Source organism: Chlorocebus sabaeus, chromosome 18 (assembly GCF_047675955.1).
Source record: "Chlorocebus sabaeus isolate Y175 chromosome 18, mChlSab1.0.hap1, whole genome shotgun sequence".
Classification (NCBI taxonomy): domain Eukaryota; kingdom Metazoa; phylum Chordata; class Mammalia; order Primates; family Cercopithecidae; genus Chlorocebus; species Chlorocebus sabaeus.
The window spans coordinates 3238147-3264995 of NC_132921.1; the positions used below are offsets into that span (position 1 = coordinate 3238147).

General features: G+C 44.8%; 1 protein-coding gene across 3 annotated transcripts in view; it reads right to left on the reverse strand.

Annotated features, from left to right (window-relative positions):
• Positions 1 to 26849, reverse strand: part of GALR1 (galanin receptor 1) — an 80174-nt gene that overhangs the window by 20479 nt on the left and 32846 nt on the right. The window contains exons 1-2 of one of the 3 annotated variants that reach the window (XM_008013742.3): positions 10224 to 10969; positions 5253 to 5318 (exon numbers count right to left, since the gene is read on the reverse strand). The exons of 1 other annotated variant lie outside the window; for it this stretch is intronic. In XM_008013742.3, the coding sequence (XP_008011933.1) occupies positions 5253 to 5318; positions 10224 to 10889 (732 nt within the window). In that variant the 5' untranslated portion in view covers positions 10890 to 10969. Of the gene's footprint in view, positions 1 to 5252; positions 5319 to 10223; positions 10970 to 26849 lie in introns of those variants that run through there. One more of the 3 variants, XR_012089278.1, reaches the window with a different exon arrangement.

The following is a 26849-nucleotide window of genomic DNA, read 5'->3' on the forward strand; positions in this document are numbered from 1 at the left end:
TGCAAAGCCTTTTTTTTAAAATTCAGATAGCTATACCTCATCTCTTATAGCTTTAAAGCAATTGGTAGAGGTTATTAGTTACCCAGGAATCTGCCTTTTTTAAAAGTTCAGCCAGGTACAGTGGCTCATGCTTGTAATCCCACCACTTTGGGAGGCTGAGGCAGGAGGATCGCTTGAGGCCAGGCATTCTAGGCCAGCTTGGGCAACATCCTGAGTCCCCACCTGTAAAAAATGTTTTCAAATAACTTAGCCAGGTACAGCAGTGTGCACCTGTAGTCCCAGCTATGCAGGAGGCTGAGGTGGGAGGATCTCTTGAGTCCATGAGGTTGAGGCTGCAATGAGCTATAATCACACCACTGTACCTCAGCCTGGGCAACAAAGCAAGACCCCATCTCTAAAAATAAATTTAAAAAGAGCTCAAGAAGGTTTCTGGAGAGCCACTGATGAATTACATAAAAGTCACAACAAAAAGAAAGTTGTCTTACACACCTCAATTTAAAGGCAATAAAAAATGCTCAGTATCAACCCCTAAGGCTGAAGCATCTCCTTACCTCAGAAAGAGCTGGAAAAGCCGCTTCCTGTCTTTCCCATGGAAACATCAGAAAGTAACATCAAAAAGTAACCACTGAATCTTCAGGAGCTTGATTTTAGACTTCCAACCTCCAGGACGGAAAGAAATACATTTCTATTGTTTATGGGCCACCCAGGCTATTTTCTTATAGCAGCCTGAACAGACTAAGACCAGTGGATACAGAGCAGAGAAAGTAACATAGAGAACTCCCCTCTCTGAAGGAACGCGAGGCTGGTTTTTAAAATTTATTTATGACCTGATTCTTTCTACTCTCTTACAGGGTCCTCCGTCTCCATCAGACGGTCATGTCCCCTGTGCTTCCCTCCTTTGTCTATTTAGTGTATAGAATCCCAACATGATCTTCTGATGGAGAAAAATTCATCGTTTAAAATTATATGCTAAATCTCTCTACAAATTCTTCTTATCCTTGAGTTTAGGTCTTTTAATAGCCTGGTTTCTCTGTGCTCCTTCTGCTGAAAGTATCTGAAAAAATATTAGTCGCTCTTCTTATTGTGAGATGCTGTTTTTCAAATCATCTGAGGTGTCTGTTCTTTCTTCAAAGAATTTTACTCACAATGTGTCTAATGGAATTTGACATATGGGGAGAAAAGTGACTAAAAGATGAAAATGATTTAAAAAAAAAAACTTCACAAATGTATAAATGACAGCCAAAAAGCTTACTGAGTTACTTAAAGCCAAAGAAACAACAACAACAAAAAGCAAACATTAAAAGAACCCAGTGGCTTGATAGGACATCAAGAGGTCCTTTAATCCAATTTTCTCCAAGAAGCAACCATCCAGTAGGGCGTCTATCCCATTTTGAGGTCTTCCAAGGTTTTACCAATCAGCTTTGAGCCAGAAACTCAAAGCAGAGTTTAAGCAAAGCATATGATCAATCCCAGCGCTTTATTTCTGCAGTAGAAATCCTATTCTTCTTTTGCACTTTCTCCAAACATGGAGAATAACTGTTAGCATGTTTATCATGAAAGGCCAATCTCCCCACCCCATAATAGTTGTAACTCTTCACAGGAAAGCCCTGTATGGATGGCCGCACTGTCTCAAAGTTTATGTCCCCACCCCCCAAAAAAAATTCATATATTGGAACCTAATCACCAAGGTGATGGTATTAACAGGTGGGGCTTTTGGGTGGTAATTAGGTCATGAGGTGGGGGTAGCAGTCACAATGGGACCAGTGCCCTTATGAAAGAGGCCTACAGAGCTGCCTTATGCCTCCCCCGAATGAATAATGGGACCAGTCCCCTTATGAAAGAGGGCAGAGGGCACAGAGAGCTGCCTCACGCCTTCCACTCTGTGAGGACACAGAGAGAAGGGGCCATCTATGAACCAGAAAACAGCCCTCACCAAACACTTAATCTGCAGGAGCTTGACTTCAGACTTCCAAACTCCAGGACTGCAAGAAATAAACTTCCATTGTTTATGAGCCACCCAGGCTATGGTATTTTCTTAAAGCAGCCTGAACGTACTAAGACAAGTGGATACAGAGCAAACAAAGGGAACTTTACTTAGCCACTGAGAGAAAGGGCTGGAAACAAGTGGAGCTGAAATGAGCAAACTATCCAAATCCCTGTCACATCTTCCATTACTAATCAAATGAACACGTGTGCACCAGTAGCAATTTTCTGGCCGAGACCTGGGGAAATACCCACAATGGACCAATCCAGTTCCTGTCTTTGTCTTCAGGGAAGTTGCCATGTATTCTTTCTTTCCCTCCTGCATTTCCCCTTTCTCACCTCTCCTGCCTCTGTCCCCCTCTCTCCGCCACCTCCCTTCTCTTCACTCTTCTGCTTCCACTCCCTCTTTTTACCATTCCTCTGCTCCTCTCTCTCATCACTTTCTTAGATACACACACAGCACCACCACCATTACCATCACCACCATCACCACCACAATCACCACCATCATCACTCTTACCACCACCACCACTGCCACCACCGCCACTACCCCCACTGGCACCACTGCCAACACCACCACCGGCACCATTGCCACCACCACCATCACCACTATGACCACCACCACCATCACTACCCACCACCATCACAATCGCCACCATCACCACCATGATCACCACCACCACCACCACCACCACTATGACCACCACCACATCACCACCATTACCACGATCACCACGACCATCACCATCATCATCACCACTATGACCATCACCACCATGACCACTATGACCACCACCATCACAATCGCCACCATCACCACCATCACCACCACCACTACCACTACTATGATCACCACCACCATCACCATCGCCACCATCACCACCATGACCATCACCACCACCGCCACTATGACCACCACCACCATCACCACCACAATCACCACCATGACCATCATCACCACCACCATCACTACCACTACCTCCATGACCACCACCAGCACTATGACCACCGCCACCATCACCACCACAATCGCCACCATCACAACGATCACCACCACCACCACCACATTTATTTGTTCTATGCAAACAAGGAGGCAATTAAATACATCAAAAAGATCTGACATCTGTTCAGTGGCTCTTAAAGGTCAGAGGCTGTGAAAATGAAAAAGAAAATCTTCATCCCTTTTTCAAATGCTAGAACCTCCTCATGGTAAGAATAAGCAAAAGACAATTTTATATAGATATATTTAGTATATGTATATATGTAAGCACATGTCTTATACATGCATATACTCACATGAATCTAAATATTTGTGTATATATGTGTGTGTATGTGTATATAACTAAAGTAATTACTGAACTAATCACTGATCTTTAGGTTTTTTATCGTAAAATAAAATAGCTTTTCTAATCATTTTTATAAGACCTATTTTTTAAGTATTTTATTCTTCACTGAGACCTTCACAATTTCTAATACTTTTTCAAATATAGAGACTAAAACTACCATCAATACAAGTAAGATTCAGCAAATATTAAAGAAGTGTTTTGTTTTATTTCTGTTGGTAAGCATAAAATCTTTTCAATCATTAACAAACATTTATCACAGATCAATGATGTCTTCTTGGTTAAAGTTTGGTGAACCCAATCTCTCCCAAGGGAAATTAATCTCTTCCTTCCCTGATGCTCCAAACACTGCTCCCTTGAACAGGCCTCTGGGACTTACACATTTATCTCTTCCATTACAACGCTGGCTTCCAGGTGGAGCCAGTTCCTCTTAGAATCCCCTGGGTCAGCTTGGTCCTACACAGAGCAGGTGCTCCAAAAATAACTGTCCAAGGAGAAGTCAGAAACGATCCTTAATTGTCTTTAAAGAACCATTTTCTTAGAAATAAGAAGTGTGACTCAGAGGAAAAATAAATAGATATACCAGAAAAATGGAAAATCTCTACCATAATAGCACATCACTGAAAACAAAGGAGGAAAGCACCAACTTTCAGGGTTTATTCAATTCATATAACTTAGCACTTGGTCGGCTGCTCTAATGAGGGGCCTAGATGCCTAAAATGAAATCTTCATCATAGTTGTTCAGATGGAAGAAAGGATCAATGGAATAAAGCCATAACATGGTCTTGTTACTTATATTGCACCTTGTGTTCTTAGGTGGTTATCCTAAAAACTGTATGATTGCATTTCTAATATAAGCTAATTTTTTGCTGCCAGAAAAAAAAAAAAAAAGGTCTTAATGTTTGTACTCTATAACCAATTCTCTACCACTGGTTTCGACTCTGGACTGTCAGAGGGCCTTTTAGCCACATTACTGTTGATCAACAAGGAAAGTCAGGAAAAGCTGTCCTTTATTCAAGTAGAATTTTTAAGTAAACATGATTAAATATGATCTCAACTCTAATTTCTATAAGTTATATATGTCATTGATCATAATAAATACTTATAAGGAAAAAACAAGGTATTTTAAGATGCTATTACTACACTTTTGGGTTAAAACGTCCGGTTATAACCTCCTACTCCTTAATCATATTGCCTAATAATCTCATTTTACTTCCTAAAATTAGAAGTTATATAGATATTTTCTGAGTAAAGTTAATTTAATCTTGATCTGTGAAATAGTTTTTCCTCAAAATGTAGAATGTCAAGACCATCAGTAAGTTAGACGCTGTGGTACTACTCAGGAGAAGCTTGTTTAAATCAGGGCTGGGGGATGAGAAAGTCCGTTAGCCACGGGAGGAATCAGCTTTCAGCCTTGTCCACTCTTCAGTCTTTACCCGTGGGGTCAGAGTCAGCACATGTGGGTGAAAGAGGCAAGGACGACCCAGTGCCCTGGCGGCTTTAGGGAGGTATTATAACAATGTTGTCTTAAACGAGAACCAAACCTGGGCTTTTTGGAATCACATCAGAGATTGTAAACATACAACAAAATGACTATACTTTCCCTCTGAGTGTGCATGTCAGCAACTCTGCACTCTGCACTCTGTCTCAGTCAACCCAAGCACACCTCCCAGTGAGGCGCAGGATCAGCAGAATCTGCATTTTCTCACAGATCTTCAGCTAAGTTTGAATGCAGCACAGAGTGACCCGCGATGCTCTGGCCAAGGCTGACCCTCCATTCCCATTCCTAACGGTGGAAGGCTCATCTCAAACCTCCTTAGCCACACCAAGGGTCCTAAATGTTACAGGCTTTGGGTAGACATGAGGGCAAGTAAAAATAAAGATAAGCTCTGAAAAGTAACATATATATATATTTGTGATCATTACCTTTTTCTTGGATGCTTCAGACTTCTTTGACATGTTCTTCAACTTTTTATGCAAATGATTAAGAACCTGAAAGACACAGACTAATGAAATCAGTTCGCCTCACCTCTCACAACCCACTGCGTATGTTGCATTAACAATTACTGACATGCTGAAATGGTAGCATCACTATTTATAAGATCATTAAAATGAAAACTCAAATTAGGTGATTAAGTAACAATGAATATGAGTTGCCAAATACATTCTTTTCTAACATGTACGAGCATGCCAGGAAGGCTGATGCACAGCCAGACAAGTTCACAGCCATAGCACCTGTTTGCAGAGAATGCCCAGCATATGGAGCTCTGGGGTCTTGCCCAGAAACAGCCATGCCATGACCCACTCATGCAAGCTTCTTAGTCTATTATCTGCCTTGGTTTCTTCCAGGACCCCATATATTAACAAACACCAGGTCCCTACTACATGTCAGGCACAATGTTAGATCCTGGATGCATCAAAAAACTTGAGATTTGCCCTTCCGAAATTCACCATCTGATGGGGAAAGGAGGCAAGTAAACAAAAGAAGATAATATCATCAGACATTTCTTCAGCGCAGCCCACCCAAATATCGCCAGTGTTTGTGCCAAAATATTCTTTCTTCTTCCTCTTATGGGCTGCCTCCACTGCAATTCTCCTCACAGCAAATCACCACCCATCAGGCTTCCTTTCACTCTTTATTCCAATCCTACCCACGGTGCTGTGCTTGTAGACAACTTATTGGGGATTCAGCATCACCGATGATTTACAGAACGTTTTTGCAAAGGTTTTACAATGAATGTCCCTGTCAGGGAATCTCCTTGAGACACACTGGCTCCCTTAATTAAAGAAGCTATTTTTGTCTTTTCTTGCCAGTGTAATACTCAGGAGAAAGGATATGAAAATGTGGGGTTTTGTGATATAGAAATTTCCAACATATAGTTGGTCCTAGACAACACACACTGTCAAGCCTGCAGAACTGTTACTTAAGTTCATTGCTATATCCCATGTGAGGGAAAATCTAGAGAAAATCGAGCCCCAGGGTGACTAAGTGCTTTAGATCGTCTGTAGATTGCTGAGAAGTCTCTCAAGGAACCAGAAGCCATGTTCCAACCAGTTCTTTGTTCCCTGTAGCATGGAAATAATTTAATCAAATTGAACTTATTGCAAAAGCCTGCTCCATTCAGCCAGAGGAGGCACTTGCAGAGCAATTAGTCACACCCTACTTGGAAGCCACAGGATATATTTACCAGCTGCCCAGACCCTATGCAGGTGAAGCAGCAGCCGTCACAGGGGTATGAATTTCTGACCTCAAATTCTCTCCCCTACTGAAATGCTTCCCACTTCCTGAAATGACTCAGCAACATCCGCAACAAAACAAGTGTTTACTTGCCACAGGAGCATTTGGGAAAACACTCAATACATTGACAAGGTGTTAGTTTACTGTTCTACCAGCAGAAATGAGAGTATCAGAACCTGAATGCAACAGAATTGGTATCGACAGAACAGGGGCTTGCTTGCAGGAGCAAATGAGAGCGTTTCAAAGAGGAAGGAAAGGGCTGGAGGAGGCAGGACCCTGCCCAAGAGGACAGGACCGCCTAGATGGCACAGTGGCAGCCTTCCCAACGGGAAACCGCAGGACAACACTGGTCACTGAGGACACAGGAGAGACCAGAGGAGAGGCCGCACAAGCAAAATCAGAGAGGGACACCTGGACAAATCACAACAAAACATCCAAACGTGACCAGCTTCATAACGCTGCCGAGCTCCATTCGTTCCTTCCAAAAAGAAATTTGTATCACAGCTCAGCCACTTCAAAACACCTAAAAATGTTGAATGCTGTTGAATGGTCAATGGAGAAAACACTCAAGTATATTTTTTTCAGCTTTGTTTCTCTTCAGTAGCCCATAGTATGAGCACAGAATGATACATCATGATGCACCGTTGAAGGTCTTGTCAGCAAAGGAGGAAGAATGTAGATATCATGATAGGGCATGATGAGGTTTAAGAAGAGAGTGATAACAACATACTGGGGTCTCTTGGTGAGTCTGTACATTTCTGAGTGTGCACAGGAAGGTGCTAGCTCAAACCAAACCCAGGTCCTGCTGGGCACATCCTGGGGATTCGGAGTAACTTAGTCGGGTGAGCCCATTGAGTTTATCCTCGTGGCAGACCAAGGAGGTTCTGGACAGTAATTCACTCTAAGGAAAGTGAGCCAGGGGCACAGCCCTGGTGAAGAACAGCTCCACAGCAGCAGAGGGGAGGGCTCTTCCGGGGGCACTGGGCGGACCACTTCCACTCATCCTCCCGCCCATGTATTCGATGGGTTTCTCAGAAACTGTCTGGTGCAAAAGACTGTTCCCTTACAAACTTGTAAGAATTTGGAGGCAAAAGGCAACTCTGGAATGCAATTGTCTTAAGTTTCTTTGTTTATTTAAAGCATCATAACCTCAGGTTCCCTTTTAGCCAGCTGTGTGTTTTTTTTTTTTTCCAGGCTATCTAACAGACCTGGGGTTTGGAGGAATAGCGAATCCTGAAACCAGTACTCAAGTAGCAAAATCCTTAACTGGATGGTACACACCTAATGCCTGAGCCAAAGAAAAGCAACTTGAAATAACTTAAATCTCCACCTATCCATGACAGCCCTGAAATTAACTTGTAAATACTATGCTGAATTCAAAATATTTTTCCAGTTATGCTCAGAAGCAAACTATTTCCATATAAAAAGTCCAAATGATCATGTATTCATTAAAATTTTTTTAAAAAACTATTTTTTAAATATTGCCCTTCTGTGGGACTTCTATAGACTTGCAAATGACAGAAATGTAGCCTAATTTATTCCTAAAAGCTTACTTTGTCATTTCCAGTAAGATTTTAGTTCCTCTCCCTAAAGGCTTTGGGGAAATAAGGAAGTGTGTGCTTCAGTTCTACTGCAATAATTAGGAACTTAACAGCCATATATTGTAAGATTCCCAGTCTCAGACTTCAGTGTCCTCAAGGCCTCACCAACTGTCCTGTCCTCAGAAGACTGGGAATCCCTGTGTTAAAATCCTTCCTTCCTTCCTGAATCATTCACCAGCTTCATAATCTGGGTCAGGTGTTGCTTTCCAAAGCTCTTTTTCCTTAAGTAATAAAATATGGGTAAATAATAAAACAGCTCCAAGCCAGAGTTGTGCAAATTAAATGAGATGGTGCACATATCAGATAATTGTGCTATGTAAGATAGCCTTTGTTTAGCATTTACAGAAGACCACATTAATAAACCAGCCGTTTTCCAAATAGCTAAGCTAGAGTTCTTTTCCAAATTCCCTTACTGCTACTATATTGGTGGTGGTGGTGGTGTCGTCGTTGTTGTTTTGAGATGGAGTCTTGTCCCATCGTCACCCAGGCTGGAGTTCAGTGGCACAATTTCAGCTCACTGCACCCTCTGTCACCTGGGTTCAAACAATTCTCCAGTCTCAGCCTCCGGAGTAGCTGGGACTACAGGGGCCCACCACCACATCCGGCTAATTTTTATATTTTTAGTACAGACAGGGTTTTACCTTGTTGATCAGGCTGGTCTCAAATTCCTGACCTCAGGTGATCCACTTGCCTCGGCCTCCCAAAGTGCTACTATATTTCTTTATATTTAACCTTTTGGTGCAGGCCGTTCAGATAATATCCAGCAATATTATTATTCAAAATCGACACGATCTACATAGATGAAATAGGTAGGGGGAAACAGGTGACTTATTAGTAAACACTTCTGTTGATAAAAATACCGTGTGAATTGAGTATTAAAAGTGACAGCTGTTCTACCTAATCAGGTTATTTGTGGTCACATAGTCACAGCCTTATTGAAACAGAATGAGAGACCGAGGTGAAGTCAGGGGGAACCTGGTAACAGAGCTATATTTCAAATGGGCACGCTCTGGAGCGAGGAGGCTGCGCACACTGGGGTTTACCCCGTGAATCGCCATCACCTGATTATTAAAATAAGCTCTTGTTTACGCAAATAGAAACACGTGTGTCAAAGGCTGAAGACGTTTTGATCAGTATAAAGTCTTCAAACACTTGTGGACGCAATGAAAAAGAACGTGAGTTCTGAGCTCTGCCCGGCTGTACAAAGAGAAAAACGATCTCCCACACGCGTGGACGGTGCCTCTGCTACAGTGAGGGTGAAGATCCGCCGCCTCAACCACTTCACCCTGTTCAGGAGACCTTTCTAAAAAGGATTGAAATGGGGAAGCCGAAAGCTCGAGTCCATTCCATTCCAAGTTCCTGGAGCCTGCGGTCAGGACTCTGTAAAGAAACACCGTTTTATAAAGCTAAGCTTCAGAATAAAATTCAAAGCTCTGTCCCCGGGAGCAATGGCTTCACAGAGCCCGGCGTGCGCAAAGCCTTCGGAGCGAGGGCAAACTGCGCACCCCGGGGGAGAGGGGCCGCCCCGCGAGTCCCCCCGACGGCCAGCTGAGAGCCCGGGAGGAAGCGGTGGGGACCCGTCACCCTCGCAAACGGTCCGCGCTCTGGTGACCACGCGCTCTCCTCGGGTCCCACAGCGCCGCGGCGGTAACCTCCCCGCACAGCTGATCTGGTTGAAGAGTTGCTGGAACCGAGCAGGGTTTGCGGTACCGGGAAGGAGGCGGCAGCGCCCGCCTACCGCCCAGGCAACCTGGGGGCTTTGAAGCGCCGCAGGGGTGAGGAAGGGGAGGGGAGGAGAAACTTGTTCTACCAGACCATGCGAAGTGAACTGCAAACTTTCCCCAGCATCTCTCAGACGCCAAGTAACTTTCCTGCGCGAGCCAATGGCAAGCTCCAGCAGCGGCAGGGAGCCTCCCCGCACAGATCCGCCCCAGCACCGGCGGGGTGGAGGCCACCAGGGCCCGGCTGCCGCCAAGGCCCCGGCAGGGCCGCAGGCCACTGGGACCTCCCGGCCCCCCACCCTCCCTCGCGCGTCTCGGCCCGGCGCCCGCCGCGCACCTTTGCATAGCAGAAGCAGATGAGCAGGAGCGGCAGCAGGTAGCCGAAGACGAAGGTGCACACTACATAGGCCTTCTTGTGGCGAGGGTCAGGCCACTGCTCCCAGCAGAAAGTCTGGTTGCTGGCGCGCGGCTGGAAGAGGCCCTGGTGGTAGGCCACGGGCGAGGCCATGGCGATGGACAGCGCCCAGATGCAGCTTACGCCCAGCAGTGCGTTGCGGGACACCCTGAGGGAGGAGGAGCGCCGCGAGTGCACGATGGCCACATAGCGGTCCACTGACATCGCGGCCAGGGTGAAGATGCTGACCAGCATGGACACGGTGAAGAAGTAGTGTATGAACTTGCAGATGAAGGCGCCCAGCACCCAAGTGGGCAGCGCGTACACCGTGGCCTGGAAGGGGATGCAGAAGAGCAGGTAGGCCAGGTCGGCGATGCTCAGGTTGAGGATGAACAGGTTGGTGGTGCTCCGCGGCTTGCCCGGCTTGCTGCGCGCCAGCACAGTGATCACTAGGCTGTTGCCCAGCACGCCCAGCGTGAAGATCAGGCCGAACACCACCAGCGTGACGAAGTTCTCCACGCCGATGCCGAACAGCGGCCCGGGCTCCGGGGCTGGGGGCTCCGGCCAGCTCGCGTTGCCCTCGCTGAGGTTCCCGACCGCCAGCTCCATGGCCCGCGGGGCTGCCCGGGCTAGTGGCGGGGCGCGCGGGGAGGGAGGGCGGGTGCCTGGCAGGAAAGTAGGCGCCGGGGGTGGCCGGTAGTCCCGGCGCAGAGCACGGAGAGCGCGAGTTTAGGAGTCTGAGCTTCCCCTGAGGCGCGCGCCAGCGGGCGCAGGGATCCGGTGGCCGTGCCTGAAGGCACCGTCTTTGCGCCGCGACCTTCTGCGAGAGGGCGTGGACGGGAGCCTGGAGCTGGACCTTCTCGGGAAGGGACGGTGGTCTTGAGAGCCCTGGGTCCCCTACCCGGGCGCCTCCGCCCGCTGCGCGACCACGGAGCCTGGGAAGGAGGATCCGCCGGCTGCAGCCGCGCAGGTGGAGAGACCCTTCTCTCCGCCTTACTGGTCCAGATCTTCGCCGGCCGTTTTCTCTCGCTCCCGGAGCGGCTGCGGGCTGCACCTGTTGCTCAGAGCCGCTCCTTCCCGCGGCGCTTCCCCGCACTGCCGAGCGCGCAGCAGCGCACCGTGAGGCTCCTGCAGAGAGGGCTCCCCGCGCCTCCCACGCCACCTCCCCAGTGGGCTGGTGCCTGCAACTCCCTCCCGGCTTTTCCAGGGATTCCGAGTTGTCCACAAGGCGAAAGCTCTTTTGGGGGACTTCCTGGTGGTGGATAGAGTCGGGTGCCAGGGGCCTCTCGGCTTCAACTGAGAGACGAAGACAGCCTGGCTGAAATCCGCGCCCCCTAGAAGTCACGGTGCGCGAGCAGAGACTGGACGGATTCTCGCGGGATGGGTCGCCGCCCACCTCCCGGCCGGAACCCGCGCGCGCTCGCCTCCGCGGGGTGCGGACCTGCACGGCTGGCTGAAGGCGGGGCTGCCAGCTGCCGCGGGCCGGGCGGGCGAGGAAAGCCGGGCGCTCTCCAGGGCGCTCCAGAGCGCGCCGAGGGGGAGGCGGAGGAGTTCGCGGGCCCCCTCACCCATCAGTGTCTGTCCTCCTCCTCCTCCCCAGGGTGGCTGTCCGGGAGAAAGCCTCTGTCCCTGGAATAACCCCAGGAAATCGAGGCTGGCGCCGCTCCCTGGAGTTTTGTAAAATTGGCCACCTAATCCCACCCTCACCCGCGGCCTGCTGGAGAGGAGAGAAGTGCGAAGGGAAAGGGCTGGGTGGGCTTCTCTATAGATGTGGATGACATTGAAGGGGAAGACTGTTCACACCACTCAACCTCACATCATTTTTGCCTTGCATTACTCATCTGAGGGCCATAAACTGAAGCAATGACAAAATATTTTTAAAGTGAAAGAACGTGCTTACTATCTTACTGCGGTAAATGTAGATTTGCCAGAAAGAAATTAAGCCGTTTCGGTATAGCAGGGCCAGTCACGTTATCTTTATAACCTTGGTGGTTCCCAGCTAGAGAGCCGACACTGATTCCTTTATTTGCGGTGATTTGTCTGTTTCACTTTCAAAAACACTGATGCGTTTCCAGCATTCTCCATCTGGTGATTGTCCATTATGCGCGGACGCAGTGCCTGAGGGCATGGGTAATCCAAAGACCAAAGAGGGCAGGGGCTCTTCACCTTAGGGAGTTGTAGGATCTTGTTTTTCTATCTTGCTAGCTCTGTTCTGCCTCATTTCCAGATAAATCTTGATGCTGTTCATTGAACATCTGTGTATTTTATGAACATCTATGTATTTTATCTGCATTCATTGCTAGGGAGTTCCTTGCAAGGGAATTGTTCTATTCACATACATTTTCTGGAAGACAAAATTGAGTGTAAGCAACTTGCCAAGAATGCTCTTACCTGCCCTGACCCGAGAGAATGCCTTGAAACTTCCTTAGGTAATCTTGCCAATCCGTATTGCTTTTTTCCCTGAGATGCTCTCCGACCCAGGCTTTTTCAAGGTATCATGTTGTATTGGACACCTCTGTTGCATTGAAAGTTAGTAGTAATATGATTTGGAAGAGTTTTTAAATTATGAACTATTTTGACATGAAACAGATATGATAAAATTACATTGCATACCAATGAACCCACCATCCAGCTTAGAATAATTTTTAAATATTATCAATGGAGTTGAAGTCACTTTTGTATACTTTCCAATCACAACCTCCACCTCTCCTACTATCTCCAAGTAACCTAAATTTGTTGTCTATTAGTCATTTCTTTATACATTTTTGGCATATGCATATGATCTTAAATAATACATTGTAGTGAGGTTTTTTTTTTGTTTGCTTTAACATTACGTAGTTGGTATTACGGTACATGTTTTGTTTGTTTTTGCCTCAAAGTATAATTTGTCTGTTATTGCTATAAGTACACCAACATTCTTTGCTTTGTATTTGCCTGTTACATCTTTTGCAACCTTCCTGTTATGTCCTGCAATTTAAAGGTATTGCTTTAATATAGCACATAACTGAATTATTTTAAAACATAATTTTAAAATCTCTAGTTTTTAACTGGCAAGTTTAGGTCATTTTTATTATTACTAATCTATATGGATTTTTAACATTTTATTTTGTACTTTTTGTTTTCTATTTCTGTGCTTTTATTTTTTCTTTTTTCATGACATCTTTTGAATTGCATTTGAAAGTGTTTTCTCCCTTCCTCCACATTCTTGGAAAAGGAAGATATGGCCTACTTTTATTATTTTACTGGTTACCCTTAAGTGCCTACTATGTGCCAGGAACTATTGTAGGTTCTGAAAATAGAGCAACTAACACAACAAAGTTATTTCTTGTGTGGATTTTACATTTCATTACGGACATGACATTTAAAAATAAAATAATGTCACATGTGGTAAACACTGATATAGTTTAGATACCTGTCCTCGCCAAATCTCATACTGAATTATAATCCCTAATATTGGAGGTGGAGCCCAGTGGGAGGGTTTGGGTCAATGGGGTGGATAGCTCATGGCTTGGTGCTGTCCTCAGGACAGTGAGTCTCAAGATCTGGTTGTTTGAAAATATGTGGCACCTCCTCCCTTCTCTCTCTTGCTCCTGCTCCTGCCATGTAAGATGTATCTGCTCCCCCTTCACCTTCTGCTATGATTGGAAGCTTCCTGAGACCTCCCCAGAAGCTGAGCAGATGCCAGCACCATGCTTCCTGTACAGCCCACAGAACTGTGAGCCAATGAAACCTCTCTTCTTTATAAATTACCCAGCCTCAGGTATTTCTTTATAGCAATGCAAGAATGGCCTAATACAACCCTAAAAGAGAAGAATGCAGGAGAAGGGATAGAGAGCAGTTAAAGAGTGTAACTATATACAGGGCAATTGGGAGAAACATCTGAAAAACTGACATTTGAGCAGGAACCTGAAGGAAGTATAGCAGGAAACCTTTTAAACAGGTAGCATGACACATTCCTGGGAAACGGTGCAGCGAGGAAGCTGTGTAAAGAATGAGGAGGACAGTTTTGCCGTCATGGAAACAGCTGGGAAGATTTGTCAGCCATGAGGCCAGAAAACATTGGTTGAGGAAAATGGGGTTGGATGACCTCGGACCTTGGAGAGCAAGGAAGGGGCCTGGGACTTCATTCTGGACTTCAGAGGAAGTCTTGCAGGGAGTTTTGAGCAGAGCGATGTTATGCTCTGACCTGCGATTCAGAACGATGATTCTGGTGTACAGATTAGAAAAGCAAAGGAAAGAGCAGAAGACCTGGCAGTAAGCTTGCAGGAACCTAGACAACAGATTGTTCTAGGTGTGGTGGTAAGGGCTTGGATTCTAGATATCTCAGTGTTGGAGCAAATGAGATTTGTTGGTGGATGGATTTAAGGGGAGAGGAAAGGGAGAGTGAGGTTGACTACCACAGTTTTAGTCTGACAGCCTGGATGGGAAATCACCAGTTACTGAGTTGACAGAGTGAAAGGAACAGGTTTGGAGGTGGGGAGCATCAAGTTAAATTTTAGGTGTTTGCTAGACATGGGACTGACAACATGGCAGTTGGGTGGATTTATTCTTGAGATAATGAGAGACCAGTGCTGGAGACATGGATTCAGAAGTTACTAAAATTCTATTAATATTAAATGGAATTTAAAATTAATTGTTATCACTCCCCTCCTCCCAAGCAATACAAGTTTCAGGAAGCCTTCTAACTCCAGTCACTTTTTCTCATTCTAGCTGGTTTTGTTGCCCAGTTGTTTAGTTTTTAATTTCCCCCCAATCAGGCATATTTGTTGTTGTGTGATACAGGCACTATCCAGTTTGGTTACCCACCTTCTTACCCATGACTTTCTTCACCTTCTTCTATTCATCTGAAGCCTTTTCATTGTTTTTAGAGAATATATTTCAAGTTTTCCTTCAGTGATAGTGATAAGAATTGCTCACTGCTACTTGTTATTGAATGGGAGTTGTCCAGATAGACGCTTCTTTCCTCCTAGCGCACTGAAGATCTTGTTCCACCTTCTGGATTTTGCTGTTGCTCTTGAAAAACCAGCTGACATGCTTTCTGTCACTCCATTAGAGACAATCGGACTTTATTCTCTGTTTCTAATATCTTCTCTTTATCGTTGATGTTTTATAATTTCACTTTGATATGTTTGTGATGATTTTCATTTTTTAGCCCTTCTTGTTGAGCTTCTGAAGCTAAAGATTAATATATTTTTCATCAGTTCTGGAAAAACTTTCAGCCATTATCTATTTTTCCCATTCTTGGCACTCTCTCCTCCTAGAGTTCTGAGAGACATAGCTTAGACCTTTCCACTATCTCCTTCCTATCACTGACTCAGTTTTTCATACTTTTAATCTCTTCATCTGTGCCTATTTATTCGTATTTCTTCAGTTATACACCCTTGATTTAACTGTTCTCCTTAAGTTTTCACAGAATTTTTTCAAATGTGGCAGGCCTTTTTTTTTATTTGCTTCCTCATTTCTGATGTTTCTAATTACCTCTCCTATTTGAATATTTTAGATATGCTGATTTTATATTCTGAAAATTCTAATAGCTGAAGTCCTTAGAGTCTAATTGTGCTTTTATTATTTCTACCACGTTCCTATTCTCATAACTTGTTTCCAATTTTGTTTTGTTTTGTTTTTGTCCTTTAGATTTCTGTTGGGCCAAAGCATATCTGTGATGATTTTATAGGCCTGAGTTAAGTGCATACTCCCATGAAAGTGTTTTTATTTGCTCTGCCATTGGCCCAATGGTACTATCAACTCAGGGCATTTTTGAGTTAATTTCTCAGCATCATATGCCTCAGGACACGCAAGGGCAAATTCAAACCCCAAAACCTACATAAGAGAGGGAATGGGGAATGAATTATCAGGCCTTTCCCTCCCACCTGGCCCTAAGGCTGCCACAGAGTTTTCTAGAAGTATCTGTGGGCAGATTGCTTTATTGCTCCCACTCATTTACCGCACTCCCTATTGGAAAATTCTGTAATCCTGCCTCTCCTGGGTGACTGTGTGCTCCTCTCAGGGCAGAAATGAGTCTTACTCTTTCCTTCAGGCTTTGGCTGAGAAAATGTGAGTGCAACAGCTGTGAGGTCATCCTGAGCTCAAGGTCTAAGGGATACCATGGGATTCATTCCTCAGGCACAAAGACTGCACGTCCCAATGCAGGCTGCCGCTTTGGGCTCTGTTCTCCATGAATACATGGCACAGAATTTCAGTTGACCCCAGTTAAAATGTCCCCTTAGCAAGAAATTAGCCTTTGTGGCTGTGAGCTACTTGTTACTGCAGCTTAATGCAGCAAAAGCTAACTACAGCATTTCTTCACCAGGTAACTTTTTATAGGTGAATCCTTCACTAATAGTGTAGCCTTTCAAAGATCTTGTATTTTTACAAGGGTCTCAATTATCTGTCTTATTCTGTCTTATTCCAATTCTCTTAGAGTTGAATCCAAGATGACCTAGTCTCTCCTAATGGAAATTGTAAAACTCAGCAAGACACAGTGGCTCATGTCTATAATCTTAGCACTTTGGGAGGCTAAAGAGGGAGGATTGCTTGAAGCTAGGAGTTTGAGACCAGCCTGGGCAACAACGCAAAATCCCATTTCTACAATAAAAATAAAAATAACATTAGCTGGTCATGCTGGCATGTGCTATAGTCCAGCTACCTGAGAGGCTGAGGCAGAAGGATTGCTTGAGCCCAGGAGCTGGAGGCTGCAGTAAGCTATGATAACACCACTGTATTCCAGCCTGGGTGAGAGAGTAAGACCTCATCTCTAAAAAAAAAAATAATAATCTGTGACAAATATGAGTGTTCACCAAATTTTCAGTTCTCCCCGTCCAGGCTCCTGGAATACTGCACTTCTCAGTCCCATTGACGTTTTACAGGTCTGCAGGATTAGTTAGGTCCAATCAAATAGGAAAGAAAGAGAAACTTCCAAGCCACAAGGAAGAACCCACACAAGCATCCAGTTTCTCTTCATTGACCTGGGTGACCCTGGAGAAGGCCATGATATCCAGCCATGAGATGGAAGAGGGCACGAGCACTGAGTCACAAGATGGAGGAGAGTCTCCCAGAGCAGCAGCACCCTTTATGTAAATGAACATTTACCTTTCATGTGTTAAGCCCTGAAATTTTTGGAACTGTTTTTTTTTTTTTTTTTTTATTGCAGCAAAACACAGCCTATCCTTAGCAATGCTCCAAAATTTTGGCTAATAAATGTGTCAAAAGTCCTGCTGGCTACAGTGGCTTTCCTATCTGTTTAGCACTGTAATTTTCTGCTTCTTCATTTTTGGAATCCAAAAATTTCCCCAGTTCACCAAAAGCTTGTTTATGGACTCAAGATGCTGTCTTACAAAGCCGAGTAAGGCTTTTCAGTATAGAGTATGTAATATTGATAGAAAATGATGTCTGGAAAGTGTTTTTCTGTTCTCGAAGAATTTAATGCTTTATAGCAAATATATTGGGATTGAGTCAGAAAAATATCTCCAAGAGGAAAATGTAAAAATTTCATGAGAACATGAAGAAACAAATCTCAAAAACAAATAAAAACATCCAGGCCTCATGTCCAGGTCCTCAGGATTGCTATATCCCCCTATTGTGGAGCATCCTAGCATCTGGAGTTTGTGTGTGTTGTTTTTTTCTTTTTTTAGGACAAAGTCTTGCTCTGTCACCCAGGCTGGAGTGCAGTGGTGAGATTTCAGCTCACTGCAACCTCCACTTCCCGGTTTCAAGCAATTCTCCTGCCTCAAGTCTGCCAAGTAGCTGGGATGACAGGTGCCCGCCACCACACCCGGCTAATTTTTTTGTATTTCTAATAGAGATTAGGTTTCACCATGTTGGCCTGGCCGGTTTCAAACTCCTGACCTCAAGTCATCTGCTCACTTCGGCCTCCCGAAGTGCTAGGATTACAGGCATGAGCCACCGCGCCTGGCCTGGAGTTTCTTTCCACGGGTTCCATTATGTTTGTTCTGTGCGATCAGGCGCCACGGGAAAAACAAAGGGGACTTGGACCGATGAGCAACTGGCAGAACGATCACCTGGATCTTACAGCAAATGTGAAGATGGGCGGCAGTTTCTCCATCCCACAGGATGCTGTGTCACCATCTGACAGAGAGCTCTGTCCTGAGTGCCTGTGTGCTGACCCCCGACTCCCTGAGCAGCCTTGTAGCTTGCACCAGGGCCCTTCCTTCTGGATATTGTGCAATGTCCCTAGAACTCCTGGCTCCCCACTCCCTGTGCTCCCAGGAGCTGTTCTAGTCAAATGGACTCTTAATAAGCGTCCTAACATACCCTGCTCTTAATTTTTTTGCCTTCCTACATGACAGACTACCTATGTGAATGTCAGTTTTCATTTTATTACAACCTAGCATGTTTTCACTCATCGTTCAAGTCCCAGCTGCAATGTTACTTCATTTCCAGAGTCCTCTTGGCTATATCCCTGTTAGGGCGCATCACTTCTCCCTCTATATTCACAGAAAACTCTGTCCTGGCTTCCCAAAGCACCCTCACAATGCTTTGTAACTTCGCATGTCACGGACAAGCATCTTGCAGTCCCACAACCCAGGAGTCTCTCAGGGGCACATTGGGGTCGGCTCCAGGCAGCTGCTCTGGGTCTCTGGAGGTCTCCCACACAGTCAGGCACTGGCTAGGGAAGGGTTTTGGGGGGAGGATGCCATCGGCATCCTCCCTGCTTGCGCATGGGCCCCATGTGTCTGTGAGGACAGGTGCAGGGCCAGCCTGGGGACCCAGCTGCTCCGATCACCTTGGAGATGCAGGCAGCGCACTGGGTGGATGAAGCACACTCCTGGGGTCTGAGGGCAGCTGCACAAGCACTGCTGGAGCCACAAACTCCTGAGGATTTTGGGGGGCAGGGGGCCACCAACCCCTCTGCCACTGACCCAGCTCCCTGGCTTCCCAGCTAGTCCCTGCCGGGCCCTCCTGCCCTTGCATTCAGCCCCAAGGGTGTGTGTGGCACAAGCACCAGCCTTGGGTGTCCGCTGCACCCCTCCCCCCGCCCCCCCGGTCTCTAGGATGTTCCAGGCTCCACACAGGGACCACTGTTTCAGCAAGGTCGCTCTCTGTGGTTTTAAACAGCAGGTTTTGAAACTCACAGCAAAACTTGGACTCCACTCCCTTACCCCCACCTCTGGCACTGGGGCCTGTTGTAATTTTCCCCCTGAGGGACATAAATCCTGTCTAGCAGTTAAGTTTTAGTGATATACAGGGTGTAAAACAAAAGTAAAATATCTTGAAAAAATGGAAAAGGAAGCATTTCAAGTATTATCTGGCCACATTCATTTAACCATCTCCACGCTCTGAAACACAGCAGACACATGCTTCATCTTTGCATCCCAAACTAGCATGTGACCATGCTAATGAATGAATAGTAATAAACTGGCATTGACCAAGTCATTAATAATTAGCAATAATTTTGAAAGAGTGTCTTATATGCTATACTGTAGGAAATATGTTCACTATCTCACTGAATTCTTATAACAACTCTATAAAGTTGGTGTTATTTACACCATTTTACAAGCAAACAGCTAAGTCTTAGAAAAGTTAAACCAACCTTAGGACTCACGCACATTTTTGTTTGTGGTGATGAGATTTAAGCTGGATCAATTTCAGTCCACATACGATATTCTTAAACTTTATACTGTTGTAGAATATTTAGTATATACCTATGTCAGTCAAAAGTACAGTGGAAGATGGCATCCTCTGAAACAAATTCACAGAGATTCATTCCCTGTATAGAAAATACCTAAAGCAAGTACATATTTATCTGCCCAGCATCCCTACCTTTGAGAAACATTGTTTCACCATTCTGTGGTAAAGCAGATTCATCTTCAGATGTCCCCCCACTCATGGGGGGATGTAGCACTGCTTCATCATATACAGTATATACATATTGTATATACATAATGCATCTCAGCTTTAGAAATCCGCATCTACCCAGGCCTAGCCAATCCAAACACTCCACAGGTTAATCTTCCCCTGACATTCCAAACTGCCACATCTACAAAAAGTTAGAACTGTTGGCGGCTGCTTTTGTCACCATGTGAAGTAGGCCCCTTGAGGCCACCGGTCATGTGGAGGGAAGCCAAGTGAAAAATGGAAATCAAGAAGCTCAGAGGACATCACTATAGCTGCTGGATCCAGCCGTGCCTGAAAACAGTCCCCCGCCTAGACTTGCCAGTCTCATGAGATAAGCTCCTGCTCTTCACAAGTGAATTTTAGTTAAGTTTCTGCAACCAACAAAAGGCCTGATGTAGCACTGCTTCATGAGAAATATACATAATGCATCTTAGCTATTCGTTTATGGTCCATTTGAGAAATAAAATACATAGGAAAGAAAAAAATGCAAAAATGATAAAAATGAAATAGGTACTTGAAACCAGATACTTCTGGTCTATTTTCCAGATTTAATACTTTAAATATTTTAATTTTTTATCTCTTTGCTTATTTATTTATTTTTGAGACAGTCTTTCTCTGTCACCCAGGCTGGAATGGTTCAATCTCAGCTCACTGCAACCTCCAACCTCTACCTCCTGGGCTCAACCATCCTCCCACTTCAGCCTCCCATGGAGCTGAGACCACAGGTGCTCACCACAATGCCAGGCTAATTTGTGTACTTTTTGTAGAGACGAGTTTTACCATGTTGCCCAGGATGGTCTCAAATTCCTGGGTTTAAGCAATCACCTCCCTGGGCCTCCCAAAGTGCTGGGATTACAGGTATGAGGTACCATACCCAGTTTCTTATTAGATTTAAGGTAATCACTGTTTCCCTTAACTTCACTAAGAAAATAAAGTTTAAAGACTAGTAAGGGGGTCACACATTTGAGAGAGATCATTGCTTTAAAGATTTTTTTCTGTATTCATTCATCAAAGGAATACACTTAAATTTAAATCATAACCCAATTCCTTCCTCTAGGCATGAAATATAGGAAATTTACACCAAGAAAGGATTACCCTGTGCAGCTTTTTAAACAAGCATATCTTACTGACATGCGTGATAAATGCACAAAAAGGGGCATGAATCAGAAGTCTACAGAGTGGCAGATCTTCACAAGTTCTTCAGTGCTTCAAGAAAGCTCCATTCACACACCTTCCATAAAATGCAGTGTTTGGAGATGGTGGTGCTGCAAGAAAATCGAAGATGCAGAAAGCAGGGGCCTTACGATTAGAGTCCTCTGCATTTCCAGAAAGGGACTGTGTCCCCTAACACAAAAGCTGTATGAAACAGAAACGGGGCATCTCTGAATAACGAGGGCTGCCCTCCTGAAGCTCCTCATTAATCTCAAAACCCAGTAAAGAAAGAACTGGAACAGCTGTGAGTGTCTTTCATGAACTGGTTTCTAACTTCTGACTGCTAATAAATCCCAGAGGTGGGGGTCTAGCTTACATTATTCAGCACATTATGGATAAGCCCAGTGACTTGTCACCTACTGTAGCTCGTAAATGTTTTCTGGCTAATTAAGCTGAAGAAATGGCCTGTCTTCCACTTACATAGCTGATGTTTTATCTTTCAATATAATATTGGAACTTGTCCATTCTGAACAACACATTTGACTTCATTTCCCTTCTTTAAAGTTCATTTGGATTCCAATATTTAAAGGAGTTATCAATTTCATCTATCCAAGTCTATTTATAAGTTAACTTCCTACCTATCCCTCTATTCCATTTCTAAGTTTTGCATTAAAATAATTAGGAGAGGGCTGGGCATGGTGGCTCACGCCTGTTTTCAGCACTTTGGGAGGCTAAGGTGAGCAGATCACCTGAGGTCAGGAGTTCGAGACCAGCCTGGCAAACATGGCAAAACCCCGTGTCTACTAAAAATACAAAATGTTAGCCAGGCATGATGGCAGGTGCCTGTAATCCCAGCTACTCAGGAAGCTGAGGCAGGAAAATCGCTTGAACCCAGGAGGCAGAGGTTGTAGTGAGCCAAGATCACACTACTGCACTCCAGGTTTTATTTTCTTAAACTGCAGAATAGATGTAAAGAATGAGTTAGCCTAGGCCACATGGTGAGACCCCCATCTCTACAAAAAATACAAAAATTAGCCAAGGATGGTGGTGCATGCCTGTGGCCCCAGACACCTGGGAGGTTGAGGTGGATCATTTAGCCCCAGGAGTTGGAGGCTGCAATGAGTTATGACCATGTCAGTATATTCCAGCCTGAGTAACAGAGAAGAACTCATCTCAATAAAATAGAATAATGAGTTACAAAGACTACAGTGAGATGGTTTTCTTACATGTTAAGGTGAGAACCTCATGGCCAGTCATCTGTTGAGTTTTAAAATATAGTTCCCAGTTTTGCTCTATAAATTTTACTCCCAGCAGTTTCAGATGACTAACACATCCAACTCTGGCCTCACAAAAAGGTGATGTGCAGTCCTTGGGACTCGGGCCCTTCAGAAGTTAAGGGAAATGAGGAGCAGAGTGAGGAAGGAATGGCCAGCCCACAGGGTCAGGGAGGCAGCAGAGCAGCCACCCCACAGGGCCAGGGAGGCCACGGCAGCAGCCCCTGGGGGAGGAGCCCAGGCTATGGGTGTACAGGTTCTCCTTGCGTCTCCTGGGGTGATCAGATCCAACATCAGGCCGTGGGGGTGACAAAGTCCGGCAGAGTCAAAAGAATGAGAAAAGACAGTTTGAGAAAGAGGGACCAGGGACCATCGAGAGTGTGGAGGCTCCGAAGGCCCCGAGCTCTGGAAGCCCAGACTATTTATTGGTGATCAAAGAAACAGGTGGTGAGAATGTGGGGTTGAAAGGGAGCGTTGCAGTAAGCACATGATTTACAGCTGTGGTAGTTTAGCATACGCTCTGCTACTTGAGATAACGGGGAGCAGGTTCTTTTAACTCAAGATACAATAGATCCTGGGAGAGCAAGGAGCCAGCAAGTCTACAACACATTCCAGAGCCACGAGCCCTGGATTCTATCCAAGCCACGAGGCGTTTTATGCCCTGGGCTTAGATTAGGGTGTGTGAGGGTAGCCTTCCACCCTTTAGCACAGAGCTTGGTGTTCCAAAGGTCACGAGGGGTTTTAGACCCTGGACATGTTCCAAGACTCTTCTACATTATGTCAGACATGCAAGCCCCTGCCTCAGCTTCTCCCAACAGCATTCCAACCCCTGCAGAAACACATCTGCCACGGGAGCTTCCCTTCTTCCTTCCTGCATTCTTGCCCTTGCCAAGGCTCCTGAGCCCTCAGCTTCCTTGCCCCAAGGCCCTGACAGTGGGGTGGGGCTGAGGGCAAACACTATTTCACATTCCATATGATGATGTTTGTTTTTCATAAGGAGAAACACATATGTTATTTATAGGAAGTAATGTGTAATATGATGCTAAAATAAATAGCAAAATGACTTAAATTTTTTAGACATCACAGATTAATGGAGCTGGGGGTAAACAACCAGTTTCTTCTTCTGTCCTCTAACCCAGGGTAACCCCAACGGAGCTACTGTTCCAATTTGGGGGCACTTACACTAGCTTCCTCCTTTCTTTTGCTTCAGATGCTTTCTTGGTAAAACAGAAATAATAGTACCTCCCCCATGGAGTTGTTCTGAAAATTAAATGAACAGATGTAAAGTTCCAAGAACAGTGGCAGCATAAAATAAGCATGAAAAAATGCTGCTTTGAAGTTATCCATCCATTCAGCTTGTGAATGTTTGCATTTTAAGACACTTGCTTCTAACATTCTACTATTATGGTATTTTATTCCGTCTCTCTGTAGTTCAGCTGATTATTTTAAGATACTTGCACTCCTTGTGACAGAATTTTATCACATCTCTCCATATTTATGATGTAATCAGCTCTGTTAATGTAATCGACCAATAGTAAAAACACCACCAATTGCTGATCATTCAAAAACACTGACACATGGCCAAGCGCGGTGGCTCATGCTTGTAATCCCAGCACTTTGGGAGGCCGAGGCGGGTAGATCATGAGGTCAGGAGATCGAGACCATCCTAGCTAACATGGTGAAACCCATCTCTACCAAAAATACAAAAAAAAAAATTTAGCCGAGCACGGTGGCAGGCTCCTGTAGTCCCAGCTACTCAGGAGGCTGAGGCAGGAGAATGGCGTGAACCCAGCAGGCAGAGCTTGCAGTGAGCCAAGATTGCGCCACTGCACTCCAGCCTGGGCGACAGAGCGAGAGTCCGTCTCAAAAAAACAAAGAAAAACAAAAAAACAGACACATTAAGATTTTCCTTTAGGATGCGTGTGGTGGCTCATGCCACCACATTGTATTTGTTGAATAATATTCTGTTGGGTGAAATATATGTGCTTTGAACCTATTACAATGTTGGATATTTATTTCACTGGAACATACTTCCTAGGGTCCAATTAAAACATACTTAAGAATGCATGAAAATTCCAAGTTATATATTTAAGAGAATTTATAAAACACTGTAGCTTAGTAGAAAGATTATGAATTATGGAATCAGAGAAGTCTGGTTTAGAATGTATTTGTTCACACTGTAACTATAACTTTAGACAAGTTTATTTATAGAAATATTAAGAGTTCAAATAAATGATAGAGTAATGCAGACAGTGTATCTAGTATTCTCTCAATCTTCAAAGAATTTTATGAGGTCATTTTAATCTCCACTTTAGATAGTGGAAATTGCCCTAAACCTTATTTCCCCAAATGCAAAACGAAGATAACCTTGGAAGCTACAAAGTTGCAACTAAGAGGCTTACCATAGAGCTGGTTATATTATAATATTGTTTGTTAAATGCTAGATATATTTAGTAAATGTTAATGTTTCTGCGGAAATATGGTTTATCAGTCCATTCTCAGGCTGCTAATAAAGACATACCTGAGACTGGGCAATGTGTAATGAAAAGAGGTTTAATTGACTCACAGTTCAGCATGGCTGAGGAGGCCTCAGGAAACTTACAATCACGGTGGAAGAGAAAGCAAATACCTCCGTCTTCATATGGTGGCAGGAGAGAGAATGAGAGACCAAGTGAAGGGGGAAGCCTCTTATAAAACCATTAGATCTCGTGAGAACTCATTATCATGAGAACAGTACAGGGGAAACCACCCCCATGGTTCAATTATCTCCACCCGGTCCCGCCCTTGACATGTGAGGATTATTACAATTCAAGATGAGATTTTGGGTAGGGATGCAGCCAGACCATATTGTATGGACAGATCAAAAGTGAAGGCTGTGGTGTGATCAACACAAGAATATAATGACACTGCATGGAAAATAGTGTCAATGTGTACTTTACAGACAGTTAAAACCCAAAACTTAGCAATGGTTACTGATTCATTAACAAATGCTGAGGAAGGCAACTTTACATCTATAGCCTTTAACTTTGTTAATAATTTTTCCAAAACTTCATCCTTTTATATATTCTCACCTAGTCAATCATCCAGGTTAGAATAGCATATTCAAGGAGGGCAACACAATTCAGACCCAAAATGGTCAAAGCTTACTGAACAATGGACACTTATGCTAACGACTGCTAAAACAAAAACTATGCAAGAGCCAGCAGGGATTCTGGGTTGATATTATTGGCTGGTGTGCTAAGTTGGAACTGCGACCTCTTATGATGGTCTTTGTTCATCTTGAGAAAGTACTAATTGTATATGTATCTCTAAGTGGAAGGATTTAGGTACAATATCTAGCAAAGAAGAAACATTGGGGCAGGTGATAACAATTGGGAAGTGATGGTGACAAAGGGTCCACCAAGTTGTCTCATTTCATTTCAAAGGATACTTGTCTTAAATAGGTGATCCATCATTCCTCAGGCATTTCCACTGAAGGAGGTTAAAGCACGAAGGTCTCTGGCACCCATCTGGCTTTGAAAGAACCACACCTGTTCTGTAATGCCCGGAACTATCAGCACCACCACCTCTTCTGTGGAATGGTCAAGATGCGGACCTTTAGCACTTCCTGCTCTCAGACCTGTCTGCCAGTTCAAGGCTTCCAACAATCAATCATTAAGAAGTTCCTTCCCTAGCCCTCCACCAAAAGTTGCTTAACCCAACCCTACAGTTGTTTGGTTGTCACTGAAGCCCAACCCACTTACTACCAGCCATTGTTTCTCCTCCCAGCCACTGATTGCCAGGAAGGAAGAGCAGCCAGGTGCAGAAAGAGCAGAAGCTGGGCTCCAAGCTCCCTAATTTACTGCATCTGTTGCCCAGCCCGCTTTAATCACGATGGTGTAGGTCAATGGCCCAGCAACTCCCCAGTCACAATCGATCAGGCAGCACTAAGGTGTAATGCCAATTTCTTTGTGTGTGGCATTTTTCACCACTCTGGACATTGTCTCCAGGCCGCTTTTTGCTGCAGCAATACTAGAGATGACAAAACATTGAGACTCAGAGGCCGTCAGCAAGAAGCACACACTTCTGTCTTCCACATCTGCTTGCCACGTGGGCTTGGCTGCAAGTCGGTTCCACATCCGCATTCTAGAGTCCAGTTGAGAACACAGTCAGATGGGTGGGAAGGACGAGGAGAGGCTGAGCCCGAAAGCACATTTAATTTGTTTGGATGCAGTGTGTGTCCATTCTGCTCACATAGCATTGGCCAAAGCAAGTCACACAAGCCTCTGGAAACTCTTTGAGGAAGGCT